A 22766-nucleotide genomic window follows, 5' to 3' on the forward strand; every position below is an offset into this window, starting at 1 on the left:
TCAGTTTGGGGGTCTTTTGCATGCAGAGGGATGCAGCCTGAGCAGGGCTTTGCCAGTGCTTGCTCCCTCAGTGGTATGAGAGATTTCTTGAAGCACTGTCTGATGTTGAGTACTTAACGTAGTAATACACATTTTGTCTTTTTCAGGAGTGGAAGTAGGGAAAGATCAGGAATTTGTAATTGACACCAAAGGAGCTGGTGGGCAGGGTAAACTGGATGTTAATATTACCAGTCCCATGAGGAAGGCTGTGCCATGTTTGGTGGAACCGGTTCTGGGTAAGGAGTGCACCACAGCGAAATACATCCCAAGGGAAGAAGGACTGTATGTGGTGGATGTGAGTTATGATGGCAACCCAATCCCAGGGAGTCCCTATACTGTGGAGGCCACACTACCTCCAGACCCCTCCAAGGTAAGTGAATGGTTTAGGGCTGTAACAGCAACTGATACATAAAAACTGATTGTGGGCTATTTTGGCCAAACCAGACCCAGGGATGTCCTTACTCAGAGCACTGAGTCATTTCTTTTGCAGGTTCCATAACTCATGGAAGTCATTCCTGTAACACTGTATTTGAAAAAGCATTGAACTAATTAAGAATCCTGCAAGCATCCTGCATAGTGTGGCAAATACAAGTATTGCTCCTAATTTGATAGAAGTAGGCCTCATGAGCATCTCGACTGTATTAATTGAGATGCTTCTTTCTAAGGAAAGAGAAATCAAGAAAAACACGTTTACAGCCATCCAATATTTGAACGTTTCTACCTTTTATATCCCGTGGCTATATAAAAACAGTTATGGTGAGAGTATGAATATCCTTGCCTAGAATCTTGTCTTTGGACGAGAGATACTAACTTTATAGTAGAACTGGGAGGAGTGGCAAAAGAGTTTTATAAGAGTGTTTATGAGAGCTTGTTATTTGAGTCCTACGTACAAACAAGCCTGACTAGGCAGTGTGTGCTGGCAATAACATGAAAAGGCAAGTTTAGCTCAACTGCATATTCTCTTCTAGGTAAAAGCTCACGGTCCAGGTCTTCGAGGGGGCCTTGTTGGGAAACCAGCCCAGTTCACCATAGATACCAAAGGGGCAGGAACTGGAGGTTTGGGTTTGACAGTAGAAGGCCCATGTGAAGCTAAAATTGAATGCTCAGACAATGGCGATGGAACCTGCTCTGTCTCATACCTGCCCACGAAGCCTGGAGAGTATTTTGTAAACATCCTCTTTGAAGAAGTTCACATTCCTGGTTCACCATTTAAGGCAGACATAGAAATGCCATTTGATGTCTCCAAAGTCATTGCCACGGGCCCGGGTCTGGAACGTGGTAAAGTAGGTGAGGCAGGGCTGCTGAATGTTGACTGCACAGAAGCAGGTCCTGGGGACCTGTGGGTGGACATGGTGTCGGATACTGGTTCCAAAGCCGAGGTCCAGATCGATGATAACAAAGATGGGACCTATGTCGTAACGTACGTGCCACTCTCGGCTGGCATGTACACGATCAAGATGAGATACGGAGGAGAGCAAGTGCCTAAATTCCCAGCCCGGGTCAAGGTGGAGCCAGCTGTGGATACCAGCAGAGTTAAAGTGTTTGGTCCAGGAGTGGAAGGGAAAGGTGAGAATAACTGTTGTTATCAGAGTTTTTAGCACTTGTGGTCCTTTGTCCTGCACAGAGTATTCTGAGCAATAAAAGCTGTAATAGCCTTGCATGTTCCCATGGTGACCCTCAGATGAGGGTGTTTCGTTATGTTCCCAAACAAGTTGTTTATCATGATGGTTCACTAAATGTTTTGTCATTGGAAGTTCTTGAAGTGACTCTTCAAAATGTATCCTGCAGATGTCTTCCGAGAAGCCACAACTGAGTTCACTGTGGATGCTCGACCTCTAACCAAGGCTGGTGGTGATCACATCAGGACACAGATCACGAGCCCATCCGGCTCCCCCGCGGACTGTCTCATCCAAGACAATGCTGATGGCATATATACAGTAGAGTACACGCCGTTCGAAAAGGGTAACCTCTGGGGTTTGGTTTGTTTTCTTGAGAGGGGAAAACCAAGAGCAAGCAGCTCTTCTGACACTTTCATTTGCAAACTGCTGAGGTCTGCCAGTAACTTGCTGGCGTCTTGGCAAGATTTTTGCCAATGGAGGGGCTGGTTCTGCAGAAAGTAGCTCTATTTTAACTTGAAGAATTGACTTTTACAGTAACTTGGCTTCAGAGGAACGTTGCGTAGATGGCATCTCAGTTATGAAGCACTAGTGAACTATTGTGAAATGCAGGAGGAAGTTCTTACCCGTATACTGACATTTGAGTCAGTAGAATGTTGTAGAAGTGATGTTAAGTGATGAGAATATTTACAGAATTCAGAATGTGTTTTCCTCCTCTTAACAGGACCACACACAGTCAGTGTAACATATGATGGTGTACCTGTGCCAAACAGTCCTTTCAGAGTGAACGTGACAGAGGGCTGCCATCCATCACGTGTAAAAGCACAAGGACCTGGACTTCAAGAAGCTTTCACAAATCAGCCAAATGCCTTTTCGGTTGTCACCAGGTAACTGGGCCTATTTGATCCTTAAGGAATATCTGAGGGAATGAGCATTGCAGGATGCTAAACCCAGTACAAATATTAATACCAAGACCAAGCTGTGTCCTGATTCCTGTGTGCAATACCTCATCGTGTACTGAGCACTCTGCAGAGATTAGGGGTCAATAGTGGTTGAGAATGAAATTGTAGGAAAATGTGAGTGAGGTTCTGCTGAATGGCTTTGCATGGCAGAGCACACTGAAGGCTGGACATCAGAAGTCAGGTTATTGCTTTTCCAATAAGGGTGAAAATGCAGTCAGAGCATGCAAAGGCTACGAAGCTGCTGTTAGAAGCAGGTAATACTAACAGTGTGCGTTTCTGTCTTGCAGAGGGGCAGGAATTGGTGGCCTTGGAATAACTGTTGAAGGACCTTCAGAGTCTAAAATTAGCTGTAAAGATAACAAGGATGGGAGCTGCAGTGCGGAATATGTTCCTTACGTTCCAGGAGACTACGATGTTAACATCACATATGGGGGAGAGCATATTCCTGGTAAGAGCTCTTGCTCAGTGGCTTTCAGAAGAGCGAAGGCTAAGGACTCGGTGCCTTGGCTGCATCTCACTTGTGTTGGGGGATGTTGAGGTTTGACTTTCTGCCTTTCCTGGGAATTTCAGCAGAAACGGAGGTGGCACTTGTTCCTCAGACCCGGGGGGGAAGAGTGGAGCCCTTTGTGCTGTGGTGTGGTAGTTTTGAGGAAGGGCTGCAGTCTCTTCTTGTTTCTGAAACAGCCTCTGTGGGGCTGTGGAAGAGCCTGTAAAGAAGTGGATGTGGAAGAGCCTGTGGAAGAGACTGTAGCACTTGCAGGGGAGGAATAAAAGAGTGGGTACAGATGGTAAGACAGGGAAAGGGAGGCTGACCCTTGGCAAATAACTGAACTGTTGAGTAGACAGTGAATATGTAGAAGCACCATCATTACACTTCTGGCTTTTGCTGGAGCAGAGATGTAGTGTGGAGACTGTGGGGTTGTCATTACTGCCTGAGATTGAGGGATAATAATAAGGAAGCCCAGGGAAAAGTAGGGGAAAAGACCTTTGGTTTCCTGTAACTGTTAGCTCTGTAGTGTTTAACACTCGTTGCATTGACTTCCAGGCAGCCCTTTCAAGGTTCCTGTGAAGGATGTTGTGGATCCCAGCAAGGTGAAGATAGCAGGACCAGGTCTGGGAACAGCTGTTCGAGCCAAAATCCCACAGTCCTTCACTGTAGATGCCAGCAAGGCAGGAGTAGCACCCCTTGAGGTGGTGGTGGCAGGGCCCAGAGGTAAGAACCGAAGTCCTCCATCCAGCTGTGCCGCCATCTCTGTGTTTGGGTGGGTAACATGGTCCAGGCCCTTCTTGCAAAGGTGGTGATACCACTTGAATGAGCATTTCGCTGTGCTCCTGTTCATCCGGTGTGTGTACCTTGACAGCTGACCCACGTGTCATGCTGTAAGAGGAGAACTGTGTCGTAGGTAGTGCTGCTTTTAGCAGTATCTTTGATGGCTGTTTCCTAATCCTCATGGCTGGGAGATGTGGCATGAGTAACCGCCACTGGTGAACAATTTTGGCTTAGACTTAGACATCAAAAAGTAAATCCAAAGTCTCACACATGAATGGTGACTTGGAAAAAACACGTGACTGAGTTGCAGAAGTCTCTGAAACATGGTGGAACCCCTCAGTGGTCCCCAGAGAGTGACAAGACTCTCAAGCAGTAGTGTTAATGATGCTTCCGTTAACCTAGGAAGCTGTGTCTCAGTGGCACAGGATATTAAGCTGAAGAGGTTGGCAGTGTTATGTATTGGCTGCAAGTCTTCCCTTGCTAGGAGGTAAGAGCTGCTTCCCCGCTTGATGTGTCAGGTCTCGTTGCTTCGAGTGCCCCTCAGGTAACCCTTCTTTAATTGTAGCGGATGAGATGGATTCCCAGGGGTAGCGCTCCCCATTGAAAGTGATTTTGGATTTCTTTAAAGGTGATCCAAAGGGTGACACTGAGACAGGTTTGAACTCTCCCTAACTACTGGCAATTTTGATTCTTGGAAATCCAATTGGCAACAGCAGGAATCATCTGGAGGAGGGAGTGGGAACCAGTGGAACTGCTTTTAGGCTTTGCATAGCAACTATACATTTCTTCTGTGCTTGCTTTACTGCTAATCCTTCGTGTGTTTTAAAGCCAACTCATAATTGTAGACTGCTTTGTGTGTTGATCTGAAATGGTATGCCATGTAATCTGCTATAGATTTAGCTTAATGCAAATTGAAATAATTGATCCTGCTTTCTTAGGACTTTGGCAGCTTGCAGGGCTCTCTTGCCTAGGCAGCAAGCTTGCCTCTCCGAATACCTGGTTGTGAAAGACTCGGTGAATGCTACATATCAACTGGCTTTTGGGCTCAGTTCTCTGCAATGAATCCCAGTAACAGTATATAATCTTGTAAATGACAGTTCAGGCAGTTACAATCATTACTCATTTTCTTTCTCAAAAGATCTTCAGTGTATTCTGAGCAATTGCTTGTGACCAGGACTGTACAGAAAGCAGATTTTTTCCAGTATTTTCATGCTAATTTTCGTTTACATTCATAAGATGGGAGCCCAGAGAGTGGTGGATAACAAATCTATCTCAAGTCAATGGCTATTGAATGCAAAATAAGGGAAATTGATCACTGGTCTATGCCCGTTGCCTTCATTCAAATACGAAATAAAGGACATTTAGCCTGTTGCAAGCTGTAAATGAGCAGTGCATCTTGGAGCTTTGTGCAGCAAATAGCTGCTGAGGAACTGAGTTTTAATAGCACAGCTGAGAAAATTCTCTGTTGCTTTTTTAGGAGTTGTGGGGCCTGTTAATGTAGTAGACAACGGAGATGGCACCCACACAGTGGTGTACACCCCTACGCAAGAGGGACCCTATATGATCTCTGTCAAATATGCTGATGAAGAGATTCCTCGCAGGTAAGGTGATGCAGATGAAACTTATCTTCATTTAAATCATCTAAGTTTAATGAACTGAAGATTCAGTGACCTGATTGTGCTCCCACAGCACATAAGCACCATTTAAGGGCTAGCTATGGCCCTTTCTACTAACCTGTGCAGCTCTTTGCACAATTTCGGGGTTCAGCAGTTCTTTGAACCTGCTGCACCTATAGTAGAGATGCTGTAGGAGAGGTGTATCCACACCTCAGTGTGTACTGCAGCAACTGGCTTAGGAGGAGGGAGCAATAACAGGTTTCTTTTTAAGTCCCTTCAAGGTGAAGGTGCTTCCTACGTATGATGCCAGTAAAGTGACAGCGAGTGGACCAGGTCTCAGTTCCTATGGCATACCAGCCAGCCTGCCTGTGGAGTTTGCTGTGGATGCTAAGGATGCTGGGCAGGGACTCCTGGCTGTACAAATCACTGTAAGTAGCTACAGAACCAAACAGGGGTGGAAACTTCTTGTTCCAGGTGGGTGCAAGTGGCTCCTATCGGAAGGGTCCACAGCTCTTGGCTCTTGGTTAACCTTACACTCTGCAAATGCCCAAAATGAGAGAAATAGTGTCTTGTAAGATTATGAAAATGCTGGAATTTGAAATGGAGACAGCCTTCTAGCAAGGCTGTCTCGTCAGCAAGGCCGTCTCGTCAGCAAGGCCATGAGATAACATCCACACGGCATTACATGAGGATAAATTAACAAACAATTCTCCCTCAAGGTTGCCAAAAGTCGTAAGTTGCTTAAGGAGATACTACAGGAATGTTTTTATTTGACCTTCTTACGAGGACTCTGTGGCCTCAGCAGTAAGGTCCCTGGTTAGTGGGCCATAAAGCATATTTCCTAGCTCTGGCATGCCGAGGTCATGGCATGGCCGGTTGTACTTGCCCTTCTACATTCTTGTTCCTGTGCTCTCCTGCTGCCTGCTCAGGGCAGCAAAGCAGTTGCCTTTCTTCTGGCATGCAAGTGGGCTCTTAAAAGATCCAAAATACTTATCAGAGCTCCTAGTCTGGCCATGGCTTTGAAGATCAAGTTCCACAATTCCTGCATGGTGGGGGTGCATAGGTGATCCTCCTCACAGCATTCGTTTGCTTCTTGTTCTGAGCTATTGAATGCCAAACGTTTCACAAGCCTTGCTGAAAGAAGCTCTTTCATGCTGTACCTAAAATATTAAATCCTGTGCAGCTTGCACTATACCTAAGGTAGTATTAAGGGATAAAATACAGAGTGGGGTCAACATGTGGTTCCCTGTATGCAGACCTGGAAGACTTTCTAGAATGCTTCATGATTTGCAGCTGATGAGTTGTGCTGAAAGCTAAGGCTTGAAGTATCTCTGAGAAACATGCACAGTGATGATCTTGGTTGTAGATACGAAAGCTTAATGCTGAAGCCCAGATCTGTATTGTTTATGCATCTCTTTAATTCTTGTATTCATTCTGGCTTTTGATCTGTGCCTCAGGACCCGGGAAGTGTTCTTTGTTTCCAGCAGCGATATGACAATGAGGCCTAAAACTTCTTCTAATTAGTATAGAGCTCATTAAAACTGCTTGCTGCATCTTATAAATGTTCTTTTATCAAACAAAGGTAGTTAATGATAGCACTGATTGTTTTATAGGGGTCTGATACCTTTTTGCTCCTAATAGTCTATTCCTCATACTAGTCCTTGAGTGAAATATATTTAGCCCTCAAAAAGCTGCAGTTCTGTATTTGTTTCAGGCTATCTAAACATGGTTGTGAATGGATTTTCTGCCCTGCTAAAGGAATTCAGAACTAACTTCATAGAGGCTGAATCTTCTGTTTTGCACTCCTCAGGACCAAGAGGGCAAACCCAAGAGAGTGGACATTCATGACAACAAGGATGGCACTTACACAGTCACCTATGTCCCTGACAAAACAGGACGCTATACGATTGGTGTTAAGTACGGTGGAGATGATATCCCGTCCTCTCCCTATCGGATCCGGGCATCTCCAGCTGGGGATGCCAGCAAGTGTTTGGCCACAGGTGAGTGCTGGCTTCTTTCTGTTGCTGTTGGTTATACTTGGTAAAGCTGCCTTCTGAGCATGGTACAGTTGATGTAATGGGGGGTAGAAGATGCTAGAGGGTTGTGTAATCCAGCTGCTCTTATAAGAGTGTTTTCCCAGCGATAAAGAAGTGTCCACGCTGTGGGTGAGCAGGAATCTCTCGCAGTCTCTAGCAAAATCTTTCAATCTGCCTGGGTGGTTATAAACAGCCAGATGCAACTGAAGTCTGATGCTTATTTTGGCCTAGATAAATCCTGCTGAGAAATGCAGTGAGGTTGATTTAAAAAGAACACATCTGCACACGTTCACTACATGATGCTCCTCGCACTGTGAGTGTTGCAAGAAGCTTTTTGTTCCCAGCAAACCCAGAATTCATTCCGAGGATGTAAATACAACTTGGGCTGGCCGCCGCGGCACGTTGCCACCTCCCAGCCACCTAAAGGCTGATCCCAGGGAGCAGAAGTGGCAGGAACTAGTTACAAGAATGGCACTGAATGTTAAATCCCTTGATTTTAAAATAAACAAGGTGAGACCAAATTGAACAGGGAAACTTAATCTCTGGTGATAGACCTTTGAAAGTGCCCTGACACGGTGATCACCTGCATCGTTCAGTTGGAGCATACCTGGTGCCTGTCCAGCAGCTGGCTGCTTTCAGGCCTGCTGAAACAGAAATGTATTCCTGGCACAATGGAAAACAGAGCAGGTATCCCCTTTGCTTCAAAATTTGTTTAAAAGAGGCCTTAATGGCTGAACGTGATACTTTTCCAAGCAAATTAAATTGCTAATAGTTCAGAATAACTGTGATGGAGGTTACTCTCAGACACCAGCTTAAATTTCCTCTTTCCAAGAGGTGCCTCTGACTCTCTGCTGTAAAGCTGAAATACAATCGCTGTAGGAGTAGATGCTGGAATACTGTCAAGGCATTAAACTGGCAGGTTCATTGCCACTTGAAAATGAGCCATTTACCTGGTAACAAGTGCAGGAGTATTGAGTACGTACTGCAAAGAAGACTTAATAGTCGTCATTTAAACACAGCTTTCTTCAGGCTGGATTGGATTGCTACAATTTGAGCATTGTTTCATGATATTCTGTTCTTTTTGGATGTGTGGCAGAACAGTGGAAAATCATTTGTGGGTAATGTAGGAGGAAACATGGCCATGGCTGCTACTGTGCCCTTTTATAGCTGCTTACAAAGTAAGGTTTATGTTAAAGCAGTGACAGCTGAGTCGCTGGCTGGAGCAGAAGATAGTGCCTTTGGCCCTGCATAAAGGAGTATGATGATAAGAGCATGGGTTGAGGCATTGCTTTCTTCAGACTTAGCTTTTTTCCCCTCTGTTCTCATCCAGCCTCTCTGACTGCAGAGGAGAAGGAAAGCTGGTGGCTGGCTCTTGCATGCCCTTGAGCAAGTCAAAACTATGAACCTCCTTTGTTATATGGTGTTTTGGGTACATGCTTCCTAGGTGCCTGTGGGTGTCCTGCCTGGGAAAAGTATCCCCTGAGCACTTTCTGTAACTGAAATTGCCTTGTAGGTCCTGGAATTGCACCCACTGTGAAGACTGGTGAAGAGGTTGGTTTTGTGGTAGATGCCAAATCAGCAGGGAAGGGGAAAGTGACGTGCACCGTCCTGACGCCAGATGGGACAGAAGCTGAAGCAGATGTTGTTGAAAATGAGGATGGGACTTACGATATCTTTTACACCGCTGCCAAACCAGGAACCTATGTGATTTATGTCCGCTTTGGTGGGGTGGACATTCCCAACAGTCCATTCACCGTCATGGTAAGCCAGCTCTGCTCCGGAAATACCTCCCACTTGGATTCCTGCTGCCACATTTTATTTAGTGATAGGTTAACTCTGTGTGTAAATGTTTCTTTAGGCATTCATTAGACTACCAGGAGCTAATGAATCCTTGTTACGTGCAGAGCTTATTTTGAGCAGGCACTACAGTTAAGTGAAGAGGGATAGAAGCCATCACAAGATGAAGACTTGGCTTCTTTGAACAAATGAATTTTTCATTTCCTGACCATGTAGTTCCTGTTCTAAATGATGTAAGGGTGGTTGTAATCAGCTTCTACAACTAATTACTTCAGCCCTTGTCAGATACAGTGCTCTGACTTGTCTGCGTCTCACTCTTTATAATGTTGACCCAAAAATAAGGAATGGTCTGCTGGCAGATCCCAGGGAAGCAGGCTGTTAGCTCACACTTAAAAATGATTTGCAAGTGCTAGTTAAACTGTTATAGCCAAATCACTCTCCTTCTAATCATGTTCCTTCCAGTGTGCAGTACTTCAGCACGTTTAGGTTTAAAAAGCAAACAAAACCATAGCCCTCCTGAGGAGTAAATCAGGTGCCTCCCAGGGCTCACAGAAGCCCTTCATGTGAAGAGCAGCTCTCTGTGTTGGGAAGACAAGTCTTAGATGACTTGTAATCTCAGCTGAGGGGGCTTCCAGCACATCTCAGTCCAAGAAGCCAGACAGCCGTATTTGTGCTGGGTGCAGCTGGAGCTCGCAGGCAAGTCCCTGGTGCCGGGCACACCGGCTCTTGCTACCTGCCCCTCTGGAGGATTGTTGCTGGTGTCTCTGAAGGTTTCCGCAAGAAAAATGGCTCCCTTGGTCACTGCTCAAAGTTCACCACAGGAAATGCCTCTTGAGGTCAGGGAGCCCACTCCCAGCCAGCCAAAATTCCCACTTCCTAGCTGACTGATACAGTACGTGTTTGACTTGGGTGTCTCAGCTGGGAACATAGAACAGCCAAGCAGCAGGATTTCTGTTTTGCATTGGTTTTCCTAGTGGAGTCTTTCCATGTATATGTTTCCAGTAGGTTACTTTGTGTGGATGGTTTGCAGTGGTGTGAACGGGCAGTGGTGAGCCCAGCGGAGCTGTGTTGCATGAGTGTAAGCCCCAGCCTCTGTCGTTGGGTGAAGTGGGGGACATGGGGAATTTACAAGTCATCCTCTTGGCATGCCTGGTGGGAAGGGAGGCTGCGCCACGGGAAAACACATTTGATGCCTTGACAACGCTATCCCAGCAGTGAATCAGAAGAATAGCTTTGCAGCTATGACTGGACGTGGGCTGGGTCAGTCACCCAAGTGCATGAACTGGGAGCAGCCTTACCGTGGCAACAGCCCCCCTGCCTCCCGGCTCGCTCACTGTGCTGTGCGGTGCTTGGAGGCTTGCATCTTAGGTGTAAACCTTTCACTTCCCTCCCTGCACTAGTCCCATAGAAAAGCAACTCTGAAATTCAGTTCCACCAGTGTTTAAGCACTGCTTCCAGCTTCCCTTCCAAGCTCCCAGCAACAGCATGTACTGACTGGTGTCTTCCCCCCATGCCCAACGCTTGTGGATACAGGCAATGTCCCGGCTCCCTGGCTGAATCTAGGATCCTTGCAGCAGTGAGAGAACTGGGAGGGCTGCATGGTGGGAGGAAGGTGTTGAGCAGCTTGGAAGGAGCTGCATGTTCTGTACTGTGAAAGGCAGGACTGCCTCCATGCCGGAATAACAGCTAACCTGCCTTTACCCCTGCCCAGGCTGTAGATGCAGATGATGCTGCCGTGCGGTCGCAGGAGCCAGTGGGCGCCTCCCCCCCCGGATTCCGCCCTTGGGTACACAATTTTTACATTTTTCAGCTATTTTTCCCCATCTGTGTTCCATTCCAGATGACAGCCCGCTTCTTGGGACTGCTTGAATCGCTCTGGTCATTGTGTTCATTCTTTCTGTTTGATGAATTGTTCTTGGGATCCACACCTTGTTTTTCCTTTGCTGCTTGAAGGGAATCTTCAAATAAACTCTCATTTAAACACGAAGAGGATCATTACACCTACAGCAGCTTCTACTTCTGCAATGTCTACTGTTGGCAAAAGCAACACAAATGCATCGCTTTGTTTTCACAGTCAAATAGCACAGTGTCTTGAGTCCAGAGTCGCATTGTGAAACTAGTTTCTTTTGTCCATTTTGTGTTGCAATCACTCTGCCCCATTCAAAAATCACTTTCTCTTCCAGGCCTTAAGCAACTAAATCCTTTCAGATGGAGCCACTTTGGGTCTTGTGTGCGCTACATTGTGTTCCATCCCTTTGTGTTCCATTTTATCTCTCACTTTATTCCAGCATGTCTTCCATTGATTCCGTGTTTGATTCGCTCTGCTCTGCGGTGTGGTGGTGTTGCGAAGGAGAGCTTGGCCAGACGCTGCTCTGGTTGAGCCCAGTCCTGTTGCTGCTGCGATAATCACCGCACGCTCTCTTCTGCTTGTGCTCACGATGGAATTGCTCAGTGTTCGTTTGGGTCTACCCTCCTTTCTGAAGTGACCCATCCTTTTGCTTCCTTTAGGTCACAGAAGAAGCATATGTCCCGGTTGGAGACATGAACGGCATGGGATTCAGGCCCTTTGATATGGTTATCCCTTTTGCCGTAAGGAAAGGAGAAATAACAGGTACTTGGAGTAGGCATAGCCTCTCGGGGAGGTTTTGCTTTTTATGAGCATGTTTATCCATTTGCAGCTAACAGTCTGGGTGGTCTAGACTGCATGTGGGGAATGATTGTATCCTGCCAGCAACTTGGTTGTTTAATTTCACAGCAAGTGGCACCCACTGAGGATGAGTAGGATACACCCTGCTGATGGTGTGAGTTAAATGAGGGGATTCTTGGTGCTGCCGTGGTACTCAGTCCTAGTCTATGAGCTACTGCACTGTAGGACCTATTGCTGCTTTTTCCCCTCTGAAGCAGCTACCTGCATCCTTGATAAGCTCCATTATTTATTTTGTGCAGATGCTGCAAAACAGTCTAATCCTGCATTCCTGTCACATACCTCCTCCAAAACAGGCGATCCCTCTTCCACAGGTCTGGCAGCTGAGAGCATGACACCAGTAATGCCCCAGTGCCCCCAGTACTAACCTGCACACACGGGCTGTGTCCCCTCCTGCCCTCTAGCTCAGCAGTCCCACCCCAAGCCTTGGCATGTCCCAGCTGAAGGTACAGTTGGTCTTTCCTTTATAAAAGAGCTGCAGGAGAGGGAACGTCTTGTGACGAGGTAGATCAGTGCTTCCCTGGGACTGGTGTGGAATTTTCAGTGGCTGAAGCAAACAGCTCTGCCTGTAGAGTTTGTAAGGTCACGGGCCTGTTTGCCAGATGTCTGCCATTGTGTTGCATTCATGTAGCTTAAGTAGAAAACATGTCTGGTTAGTGTTCCCATTAGTCTCCTATTTGTGCCTGTGGGTAAGGAATTTAACAATTTAAAATGCTTGTTTTAAATGGCTAGACAATTCTTTGTGGGTGGGAGAGGGGAAGCAGGCAGCTTCTCCTTCTGTAACTCCCATGGTGGCTTTTTGTAGGTGAAGTACACATGCCCTCTGGAAAGACAGATACTCCAGACATTGTGGATAACAAAGATGGCACAGTAACAGTGAGATATGCTCCTACTGAGGTCGGGCTGCATGAAATGCACATAAAGTATATGGGAAAGCACATCCCAGGTGAGTCTGACAAAGCAGGTGAGGAAAATCCAAGTGCAGTGTCCCGGGGTTTATCTGCTCCCTGGTGAGGTTTCTGTAGCTTACTTGTATACACTGCAGTAGAAACTGCCTGAGATGTCTTACTGTTCAGCAGCAGTTCATCTGCAAGCAGTCTAGAGAGCAACTAAAGCAAAGGAGTAAGTGCTGGCACATGTGAGCTTCCATTGTGGTTTAATAGTACCAGCCAGGCTTAAAATGGAGCTTGGTTTTGGAAACCAGCTTTTGTGGCATTTTTATTATGAAGAAGAAGCGTACAATTTTCTAACCATCATTTTTTTCAGGTTGAAATTTACTGCCATGGTGCTCAACCAAACTAGTGGGTACAGTGTATGTTTATCCTTAAAACTGCATTGGCATAAAATCTCCAATATGTGGGAAGGACTCAGTGGCTAAAACACTATAGTTACTCTTTCCATCTCATTGCAATAAAATAAAACACACATGCACACTAAGCTGTAATCTTCCTTTCTTCCTGGCTGCTTCTTAACAAGCAGAAACCACTGCCTTTCATTCCCTTTCTTTTCTCTTTTGTCCTTACTTCACCAGCTCCCCAGCTGAAGCTGTGCCTTGCCTGGAGGCTGGTGCTGCCCCGCAGTTCTCTAGGCATGCTGCTGCATGGGGCTAGGACAAAAAGGGGCAGATCTGTAGAAGAACGTGTAGACGTGAGATAAAATACCTTCAGCACTGCCTGAACTGGGCTGCTGGTTCTGTTTCAGAAACAAAGGTTAACTTTGATTGAAGCAGGAGGCTCAATAACTTTGATGTATGGTGCTCCTTCAGTATGTTCAGCACTTTGTATGGATTTAGCACCTCCATAGGTGCCAAGCTGTTAAATGTATTGGTTCAGTAAGACCATCACCCTGCACCTGGACAGGATTATGTGCTGTAATGTTTCCTTCTTGAAGACTGTCATGAATCAAACTTGCTACTCTCTCAGCTGCAAAATCTAGTTTTGGCCTTAAGAGCTATCTCTGCCTTTTTTTGAAACCACTGTTGGCTATTGGTGACTGTACTTTTTGTTCTTGTGCATCAGCTTAGCTAATCTGAGGCTGACAAATATGGTTTTGGATACCCTTCAAATTTGCTAGTTCAGGTTCATTGAGTCTGACAATGTGCTGTGCTAGTTCCTAATTCTGAGCTACTAAAATTCAGGATCTGTGCCTGAACTGAAAGCCTGCTTCTGAGTCATGTTCTGATTTAATGTGCTAAAAATAAACTTGTAATGAATAGGACCCTTTACAGCATCATTGAAGCTTATCTCTGGTAATTTGAGTAGCACTTACTTTGTCATGACTGAATGTGGAGCAAATTGTGGAGAAGTATCTTTTGGAAATTAAAAGGGGAGGCTTATTCATTTTTTTGAGTACATTACAGTCACATAAAGGTTCTTCAAATACTAAGTAGTGGGAACGGCACTGAAGAACATGGGTGGCAGTAAGCATACGATCCTGTTGGGTTAGAGCAGTTCAATGTCTGTTTTGTTCTTGCTGTCCAGGCCACTCATCCTTCTTCTTTTGTTTGTTCCCCCCACCTTCCCTTTTTTCTTTTTCCTGTAGAGAGCCCTCTGCAGTTCTATGTGAATTATCCAAACAGCGGCAGTGTGTCTGCTTATGGGCCTGGCCTCATTTATGGGGTTGCAAATAAACCAGCAACTTTCACCATTGTCACAGAAGATGCAGGAGAGGGTAAGTCTGTTCTTTAAAGTCATCCTACCCTAAACTAGGAGCTTCTTGGGATTTAGGTGCCTCAGCGTTAACTTGTGTTAGTCTGTCCAACTGTAAATCTGTGATGTGATGCAGATGGCTTGTGCAAATATCAGGTTGTAACTTGCACTAAAAACTGTTCTACTACCTCTTCCTGAGAGCAGTAGATGTACCCTGTGGTACAGGGTGAAAATGGTATGTTAAATTAAAAATAAACTGAAGACAGCTTAGATACAGTGGATGTTGACTCACTGTTAGGTAAATCTAGCAGACTAAATAGAGCTTTGGTCTTGGTGGATTGGCTTGAACTCCTTTTACTGCTTTTCTTTGAAAACATGCATCTAGGCTGCATTTTCAGTACCAAGCACTGGATCTTCCTCTTTGGACCAAGTCTTTGGACTTGATATACACAAAGATGTACAGAAGTGCTGTTCTGCTTGTTTCCTAGGTGGGCTGGACTTGGCTATTGAAGGACCTTCAAAAGCAGAGATCAGCTGCATTGATAACAAAGACGGGACATGCACAGTCACATACCTGCCTACTCTACCTGGGAACTACAGCATCCTGGTCAAATATAATGACAAACACATCCCAGGCAGTCCGTTCACGGCCAAGATCACAGGTATGAAGTTTAGACTTCTGGAAGCACTTCATAATGAAAATTAACCTCTGATAGCATGAAGGACCTGGTTTGTGGCTGAAACATGAAGTCCCCTGACTTGTTCTGCACTTAACTTTGTGGTAATTTCTGACTCATTTCTCCTTATGTATTCAGATGATAACAGAAGACGGTCCCAGGTTAAGCTTGGTTCTGCTGCTGACTTTTTGTTGGACATCAATGAGACTGATCTCAGTCTCCTGACAGCCACCATTAAAGCCCCATCAGGTCGTGATGAGCCTTGTCTTCTGAAGAGGCTACCCAATAACCACATTGGTAAGCTCTGACAGTTGTGATCTGAGAAGGTAGTATAGTAATGTCTACTCCAGTTTGCTTTGCTACATAAAATGACTCACTTCCCTGCTCCTTCCCAGAAGAGCATTGTCAAACTAAGTGGTGGAAGTTGTTTGGTAGCATTGGCCAAAGACAGAAGAGTATGAAAAATGACCTCTTGTGTTGGCTTGCAGGTTGTGATTGAAGTACTTTTTGTCAGCATGTGTGAATGGCTTTGTGGCCCAATTGAAAGCAATAGGTCAACATGTATGAAGAGGATGCTCTTTCAGTATTTCACTTCTTGGTGTGATTAAGGCATTTGAATCAAATATAAATGCATAAAAAGTGAGCAAGTTTGTCACATTTCTCTGCTTTGTAGGAATCTCATTCATTCCACGAGAAGTGGGAGAACATCTGGTTAGCATCAAGAAAAATGGGAGTCATGTACCAAACAGCCCTGTAACAATCATGGTGGTCCAGTCTGAGATAGGAGATGCCAGACGAGCAAGAGTTTTTGGACGTGGCTTGGTAGAAGGAAGAACCTTTGAAATGTGTGACTTCGTTGTAGACACAAGAGATGCAGGTTAGTTCCATCACAAAGGGACTGTGAGATGCTATGGGAGATGTGTTAATAAAACATTAAGCATGCACAGTCATTATTGCTAGTTATTAACTACAGGCATTGCTGTTAACTTCTGAAATGCTTTGTGTTGTCTTGGCTGATGTCTTCTGTTACAGCCAAAGCACTGTCACTGAGACACTGATGAAGCTTTTCTTTCATTTGATGGTGCTTGTTCTAGTGTCGTTGTGTACAGCAACAAGGAAATGAGGAAGATATTTCCCTTTTGGTTTAATGTGGAGCCTTGGCCACAGTCTTTCAAGCTACCTTTACAACATAAATTAAAGAAATATGGTCAGAGCATTTTAGGTGCTGAATGCATTCTTTACTTTGAACATGCACTAAGGACCACAAAAATGTCGTTACAGTATCATGCAACTCCCATATGGCCACGGTGGTGCAAACCTACTGGCTAGCTACTGCTATGGGTTTGGACTATTTTATGTCAAATTTATAATGGGACTGTGGAAATCTGAGGCTAACTTAGCTGTGTTGTAGGTTATGGTGGGATCTCACTGGCAGTTGAAGGACCCAGCAAGGTAGATATCCAAACTGAAGACCTAGAGGATGGAACTTGCAAAGTGTCCTATTTTCCAACTGTACCTGGCGTGTACATTGTGTCCACTAAATTTGCAGATGAACATATTCCAGGTAAGCAGAAGTTTTGGCAACTTTTTGGTTAGTAGACAAAAGCCTTACCTAGCTGGCCAGTGCACTGGAGCTGCAGGTGGGCTGTGTGATCTGGCTTGGACCGTAAGTCCCAAAGATTCAAGAAGGTCCTACCAGTACCCTCCACAAGCAGCAGCAATCCAAGTTCTGGTAACATGGGTGTATTTCACTTGGACCTGGCTGCTAGCTGGCTCTAAAACTTCCCCTATGATCCACTACAATTCGGAGAAAGCTTTCACACCTCCCCTTGATGCAGTGTGTAATGAGCAGAGGACGAATGACTTGCTGTGGTACTTACAGGCAGCCCATTTACTGTGAAGATAAGTGGTGAAGGAAGAGTTAAGGAGAGCATCACACGAACAAGACGAGCTCCCTCTGTTGCAACAGTAGGAAGCATATGTGATCTGAACCTAAAAATTCCAGGTAACCAATGTCATCATCCTCATAACCATAACTTACACTTGTATAGCTTGGGTGTACCTGAAACAATAGAAATAGGAACTTCAGTGTTAAGACATCCTCATATAAAGATAGTTGAGGAAAGAGACCCTGGTAGCGTGGTCTCTCTGCATGGTTAAAAATAAACATAAACTTGATTAGCATATAGAGAAATAAGTTTCAGGGAGGCCTTACCCATTCTGTGTACAGGAAGCTGGAGAATGGGTTGCACAGCTCACCCTGTCTCCAGGGTTTTAAGATCATCTTGCTGGCTGATAAGCATTTGTGCTGCTGTGTGTCAAATGTAAATGATGTGGGCCAGTCATAGCTGGCTTAGGCAGTCTCTTCACCTGCCTCCATAACACCTGCTGTAACTGGCCAGGCTTGCTGCTCAACCACACACAGTGTAGATTCTAGCACCTACGTGCCTCTTCTATCATTTGTACTGTGTGAGCTCAGCTCCTACTTCCAAAAACAAAATACCAAAAACCTTTGTCACTTTCTAATCTGCATTTTTTTTATTCTCTTCTTAGAAATTGATTGTGGGGATATGACAGCCCAGGTAACTAGTCCCTCTGGGAGAAACTTTGATGCTGAAATTGTAGAAGCTGACAAAAACACCTATTGCGTCCGCTTTGTGCCACAAGAAATGGGAGTCCACACTGTGGATGTCAAATACAGAGGGCAGCCGGTGCCTGGCAGCCCCTTCCAGTTCACGGTGGGACCGCTGGGTGAGGGAGGAGCCCATAAAGTGAGAGCTGGAGGCCCAGGGCTGGAGCGTGGAGAGACGGGTGTCCCAGGTGAGTCCTCTGCTTGCACTAGGGTCCGGTGCCGACCATGTGCAGGTCTGCAGCACAGTGCTTTGGTTTCTGCTGACCTGTCCTCTGAAAGCTTAAGCAGAGGTTAGTGTAACACTGTAGGTTCACCCCAAGACAGGGAGAAATAATATTGCTGCATCCTGCGGATAGAGTCTGGAACAGAAAACAGTTTCTGTTTTGGAACTGCTCTCGCAGGATGAGCTTGAGGTTGTAAGGTGTGTTATATGGGCAGATAGGCTAATTCAGGGCTAATAGGAGCCTCTTGGAGAAACTGCTAAGTGTTATCACCCAGGATGATGCGATGAGGTACCTTTCCTCATGCACATAAGTATGGCATGCTGCATGGTCTGTTAGGAAGGAGATGCAGCCCAGAAGCAGCAAACTGACTCTTATATGTGCTCTTGTGTGTTTCAACAGCCGAGTTCAGTATATGGACACGGGAAGCTGGAGCTGGAGGACTATCTATTGCTGTAGAAGGCCCAAGTAAAGCAGAAATTGCCTTTGAGGACCATAAAGATGGATCTTGTGGTGTATCATACATAGTTCAAGAGCCAGGTACATACCAAGACCAAGTCATGCTGAAATAACACTGAATGCTACTTTCAAAGAAACTAAGGAGACTTCCTGTTTCTTTTCTCCCTGCAGGCAACTATGAAGTGTCCATAAAGTTCAATGATGAACACATTCCTGAAAGCCCCTACCTGGTTCCTGTCATCGCCCCCTCCGATGATGCTCGTAGGCTCACTGTCACTAGCCTTCAGGTGAGACATAAGGAAACATCTCCAAAACTTACCACACAGACTGATTTCGTCCTTGTTCTCCAAGACCAAAATGGTTGTCCCTTCTTCTTAATAATAGCCTTGCCTTGGCTGGTGCTTGTTTTAAAACTTAGCCTGCAGCCAGAGAGATTTTTGGCAGCTGGCCCCTTGGTAACAGGCTGGTAGAGTTGGCCCAGCTCTAGCTAGCCAAAATATGAAGGCAGAAGGCTCGATTGAGTGTAATACTTGGGAATTAGGAATAAGAGGCCCTAGAAGGAGCACTGGAGGACATAGAACTTGTCTTCCACCCACATTAGCCAGGGGAGAACTGAAACATGAATGTGATTGTGCTGATACAGAGTTACTTGATTGGCACATTGACTGAGGAGCAGGGTTTCCACAGGCGAATCAGTGCAGGGCTGCGTGGTTGGGACGTAGCTGCAGCCTTGCTGGAGCATTTGAGTGGGCAGATGGAGGGGGCCCCGCCGCGAGCTCAGAGCACAGATTTGTGCTGGCTGAGGTCATGCAACCACAGTCGCAGCTCTGATGATTCATGAACAGTAGTGAATCTCAGAGTGAATCACAGCTTTGTAGTTGGTCTGGGCTCATCTGTTAACCTCACCTTCACCTCACCATATCATTTTGGTATGTGTGTGGCTGCGTACATTAAAATACAAGTGACATTAAAGGCCTGACTTAAATCTTTGAAGCCAGAAACTTGGATGTGAGACTGAGAAACTGTGTCTAAATATATGGTACCTCAGTTCTCATCAGGGGGGATAACCAATTAGTACTTCAGTTGTGGTGTTTTTTTGGATGTATCCCAGCTGTGGTCCCCAGGAGTTTGTCTGGGCTGCAGGACTCCTCCACCATGGCAGTGTAAATGAATCACAGCAGTCTGATCTGATGGTATCTCTTCTAACCAGGAGTTACAAGGGCGTTAATTAGTCACTGTGGTATTGATGTTTCTCTTGTGTTTCATTTAAAGACTCTTTGACAGGAATACTCGCTTCAATTGAGTCCTGGAGAGGCAGATAAAGCTGAGTATTCAGTAAGAGAGCGCAGTGGGCACCATCAGCTTTTGCTAAACCCGCATCAGGGACTTGCTTTATATATTGTACCTCATTTCTACTCAGTTGCATTTATTTCCCTCTTCAGGATTTAGTTGAAAACAAAATCAGGTAAAGTATGTTAAGTGTAAAATATTACTGCTGGATAGCTGCAAGGGCTACTCTGGTTGAGGACTGTTGCAGCGCGGATGCTGAGCTGCCTTGCCTTCTGCCAATGGCCTGACACACAGCAACATCTGGTTTCATGATTTAAATTGCTTTCTTATGTTAAGAAGTCTTGTGGTGGCGTTCTAAATGCAGCCTCTTGTGGCAAATATAAACATGCATATTACTCTTTCAGACAACTGAATTATCAGAGGTTTTCCTCTGAATGAATCTGGAATGAATGAACGGGCTGAAAAATGGAGCTATAGCTTAAACATCGTTTAAATCAAGTGCCTGAATACCGTAGGCTGACTTCAGTGATAACGGGTGATTAGCGTCCTAAACCTGCCTCTGCCTGATTTGGCAGAGTTGTTGGCTTCCCGTACTAGTAGTGGAAAAAATCAGCCTAGCCAACATGGGTGACTGCTGAGTCAGCCACCCCCTGAGAGAGAGCGAGCTTCTGATCTGAGAGTAAAGACAAGTCACAGCTTTATGCCTCTTGTTGAAATTGATAAAAAAAAAAAAAAAAGAAAAACTGTGCCAAAGTGGTTACTTCCCTGCCACAAATCTTGTGCTGTCTGAAACGAGAAGTTTAGATTTGATAATCTGACTGTTGCATTCTCAGGAGTCTGGATTAAAAGTTAATCAGCCGGCATCCTTTGCTATAAGGCTGAACGGGGCAAAGGGCAAGATCGATGCCAAAGTCCACAGCCCCTCCGGAGCTGTAGAAGAGTGCCATGTGTCCGAGCTGGAGCCAGGTGAGCACGGCTTTATGTTGGTTGAAGCAAACTGGGTGACCTCCAAAACACGCTCATGCCCCATAGCGAGGGAGTTCAATCCCTTTGGCTTGCAAACAGTGTACCCAAGGGACAAGCACCTGGCTTGGAGAATGACCTCTTGCTGTCAAGAGTTGTTTGGTCAGGGTTATGTCTATGCTTTTCCTAGATAGCTCCTGAAATGACTCAGGCCTAATTTGTGTAAGATACAGGTATTTAAGTCTTGGCTTGCCAGTGAAGGTACAGTGATATTAATCATAGATGAAATAAGATGCAGTTGTTGAATTTAGCCAGGGAAGAAGTTTATTTTTCAAAGCTATGCTTCCATCTTTGACTAATAGTTTATTTTTAACTTGCACTCCTTCATACGAAAGGCCAAGGAAGCTGAATATAAGCAAACACTACAGAAAGCTCAGCACTGGTTTCAGCAATGAGCTTTTCTTTTTCTCTTGAAGCCTGAATGATTTATGGTCTGTAGTACGGACAGCAGCTGTCTGGCTGGGGAAGATCAGTCCCTTCTCTGGGTTAACGAGCAATCAAAAAATGTTAAATATCAGCAAATTGCTAACTGACTTTATTAAATAAAGGTGTGGTGTCTGTGGAGTCAGAGAAGCCACTGGTAAGATTTGGCCTTCTCTTACCAGCTGCTTTGCTTCTCTGCGCTGCTCCCTTGCCCGCTGACAGGTTGGGCTGTGATTAAGCTGTCATGTTTAGTGCACATGTGAGGCAAATAACACTAAAACTCACCCTGCAGACTAGATGACAGCTGAGATCAGGTCCTGGTAGACAAGGTGAAAATGCAACCCATGACACCTCTTGTGATAAATACAGTGTTTTCCTACTTACGTATGAGCTTAGCAGCTTGTGTTGCTGAGCTGTCTTAAGGTGAGACCAAAATATGTCAAAGCACTACAGAAGCCTTGCTTGGGTTGCTACACAGCCCTGCACTGGTTTAATTGCTGTTTTATTGTTCTCTCTGGTATATCCTCTCTTGCAGATAAGTACGCTGTTCGGTTCATCCCCCATGAGAACGGCATCCACTCGATCGATGTGAAGTTCAATGGGAGCCACGTTGTGGGCAGCCCTTTTAAAGTGCGTGTCGGGGAGCCCGGGCAGGCGGGCAACCCCGCGCTCGTCACGGCATATGGGGCCGGCCTGGAGAGCGGTACCACAGGTAACCCTGCCTTTACAGCTCGGATGCAGACCTGTTGGCTCTTGGGTGTTGAGAGAGGCAGAACCTGTTCCTAAGCATGTACATGACTTTCCCTGCTAAGGCAGCTGAACTAACACACATTCTCTGCTCACATGGGCATAGGCTAATTTTGCTTTCCCGCATGCTCCTCAAGTCTTACAACCGTCGACTGGTGAGTCTGCAGGTTATACTGAGACATAACAAACTTAAAACCTCTGTAAACCAGCAACTGCAGCATGAGTTCACTTGAACTGGTTAGCAGCTGGGCTACGACTCTGCTGGTTAGCTTAGCTCCATGTAAGTGCTCCCAAGGTGCTCTGTCTCCCTTACACGCATGAGCATGTACAGCAAAGGCTGGAGGCTTTTGTGAATGCAGATACTGAGTTGGCTATCTAGCTGAAGGAGTCTTGTTTAACTTGCATACGCCTGTTACTTAAATGGATGCAAGGCTGTATGCAGTTAGCTTTTCTTCAGTGCTTGCATCTCTAAGGAATTTCAAGTTAAATGTAACTTGATGTGTAAACTCCAGGGAGTATGGTGTATTGTTCTGTTTGTAGTGTGCTACACGTGCTTCAGATGCAGTGTGAATGCTGACTCTTCTTGGAAATCTGACACTTATCTGC

General features: G+C 45.5%; 1 protein-coding gene across 3 annotated transcripts in view; it reads left to right on the top strand.

The window, feature by feature from the left end:
• FLNB (filamin B) overlaps positions 1–22766 on the top strand; it is a 70855-nt gene that overhangs the window by 42543 nt on the left and 5546 nt on the right. For 2 of the 3 annotated variants that reach the window (XM_065687706.1, XM_065687705.1), the window contains exons 20-43: positions 147–409; positions 1008–1605; positions 1828–2001; positions 2380–2542; positions 2905–3065; positions 3663–3830; positions 5365–5488; positions 5775–5931; positions 7314–7503; positions 9053–9300; positions 11048–11122; positions 11845–11947; positions 12846–12986; positions 14582–14710; positions 15177–15350; positions 15504–15662; positions 16039–16242; positions 16777–16929; positions 17248–17370; positions 17919–18185; positions 18621–18758; positions 18849–18964; positions 20801–20933; positions 21949–22125. In XM_065687706.1, the coding sequence (XP_065543778.1) occupies positions 147–409; positions 1008–1605; positions 1828–2001; positions 2380–2542; positions 2905–3065; positions 3663–3830; positions 5365–5488; positions 5775–5931; positions 7314–7503; positions 9053–9300; positions 11048–11122; positions 11845–11947; positions 12846–12986; positions 14582–14710; positions 15177–15350; positions 15504–15662; positions 16039–16242; positions 16777–16929; positions 17248–17370; positions 17919–18185; positions 18621–18758; positions 18849–18964; positions 20801–20933; positions 21949–22125 (4338 nt within the window). The remainder of the gene's footprint in view (positions 1–146; positions 410–1007; positions 1606–1827; positions 2002–2379; positions 2543–2904; positions 3066–3662; positions 3831–5364; positions 5489–5774; positions 5932–7313; positions 7504–9052; positions 9301–11047; positions 11123–11844; positions 11948–12845; positions 12987–14581; positions 14711–15176; positions 15351–15503; positions 15663–16038; positions 16243–16776; positions 16930–17247; positions 17371–17918; positions 18186–18620; positions 18759–18848; positions 18965–20800; positions 20934–21948; positions 22126–22766) is intronic. The other variant, XM_065687704.1, reaches the window with a different exon arrangement.

This window comes from Lathamus discolor, chromosome 7, assembly GCF_037157495.1.
Source record: "Lathamus discolor isolate bLatDis1 chromosome 7, bLatDis1.hap1, whole genome shotgun sequence".
Taxonomy (NCBI): domain Eukaryota; kingdom Metazoa; phylum Chordata; class Aves; order Psittaciformes; family Psittacidae; genus Lathamus; species Lathamus discolor.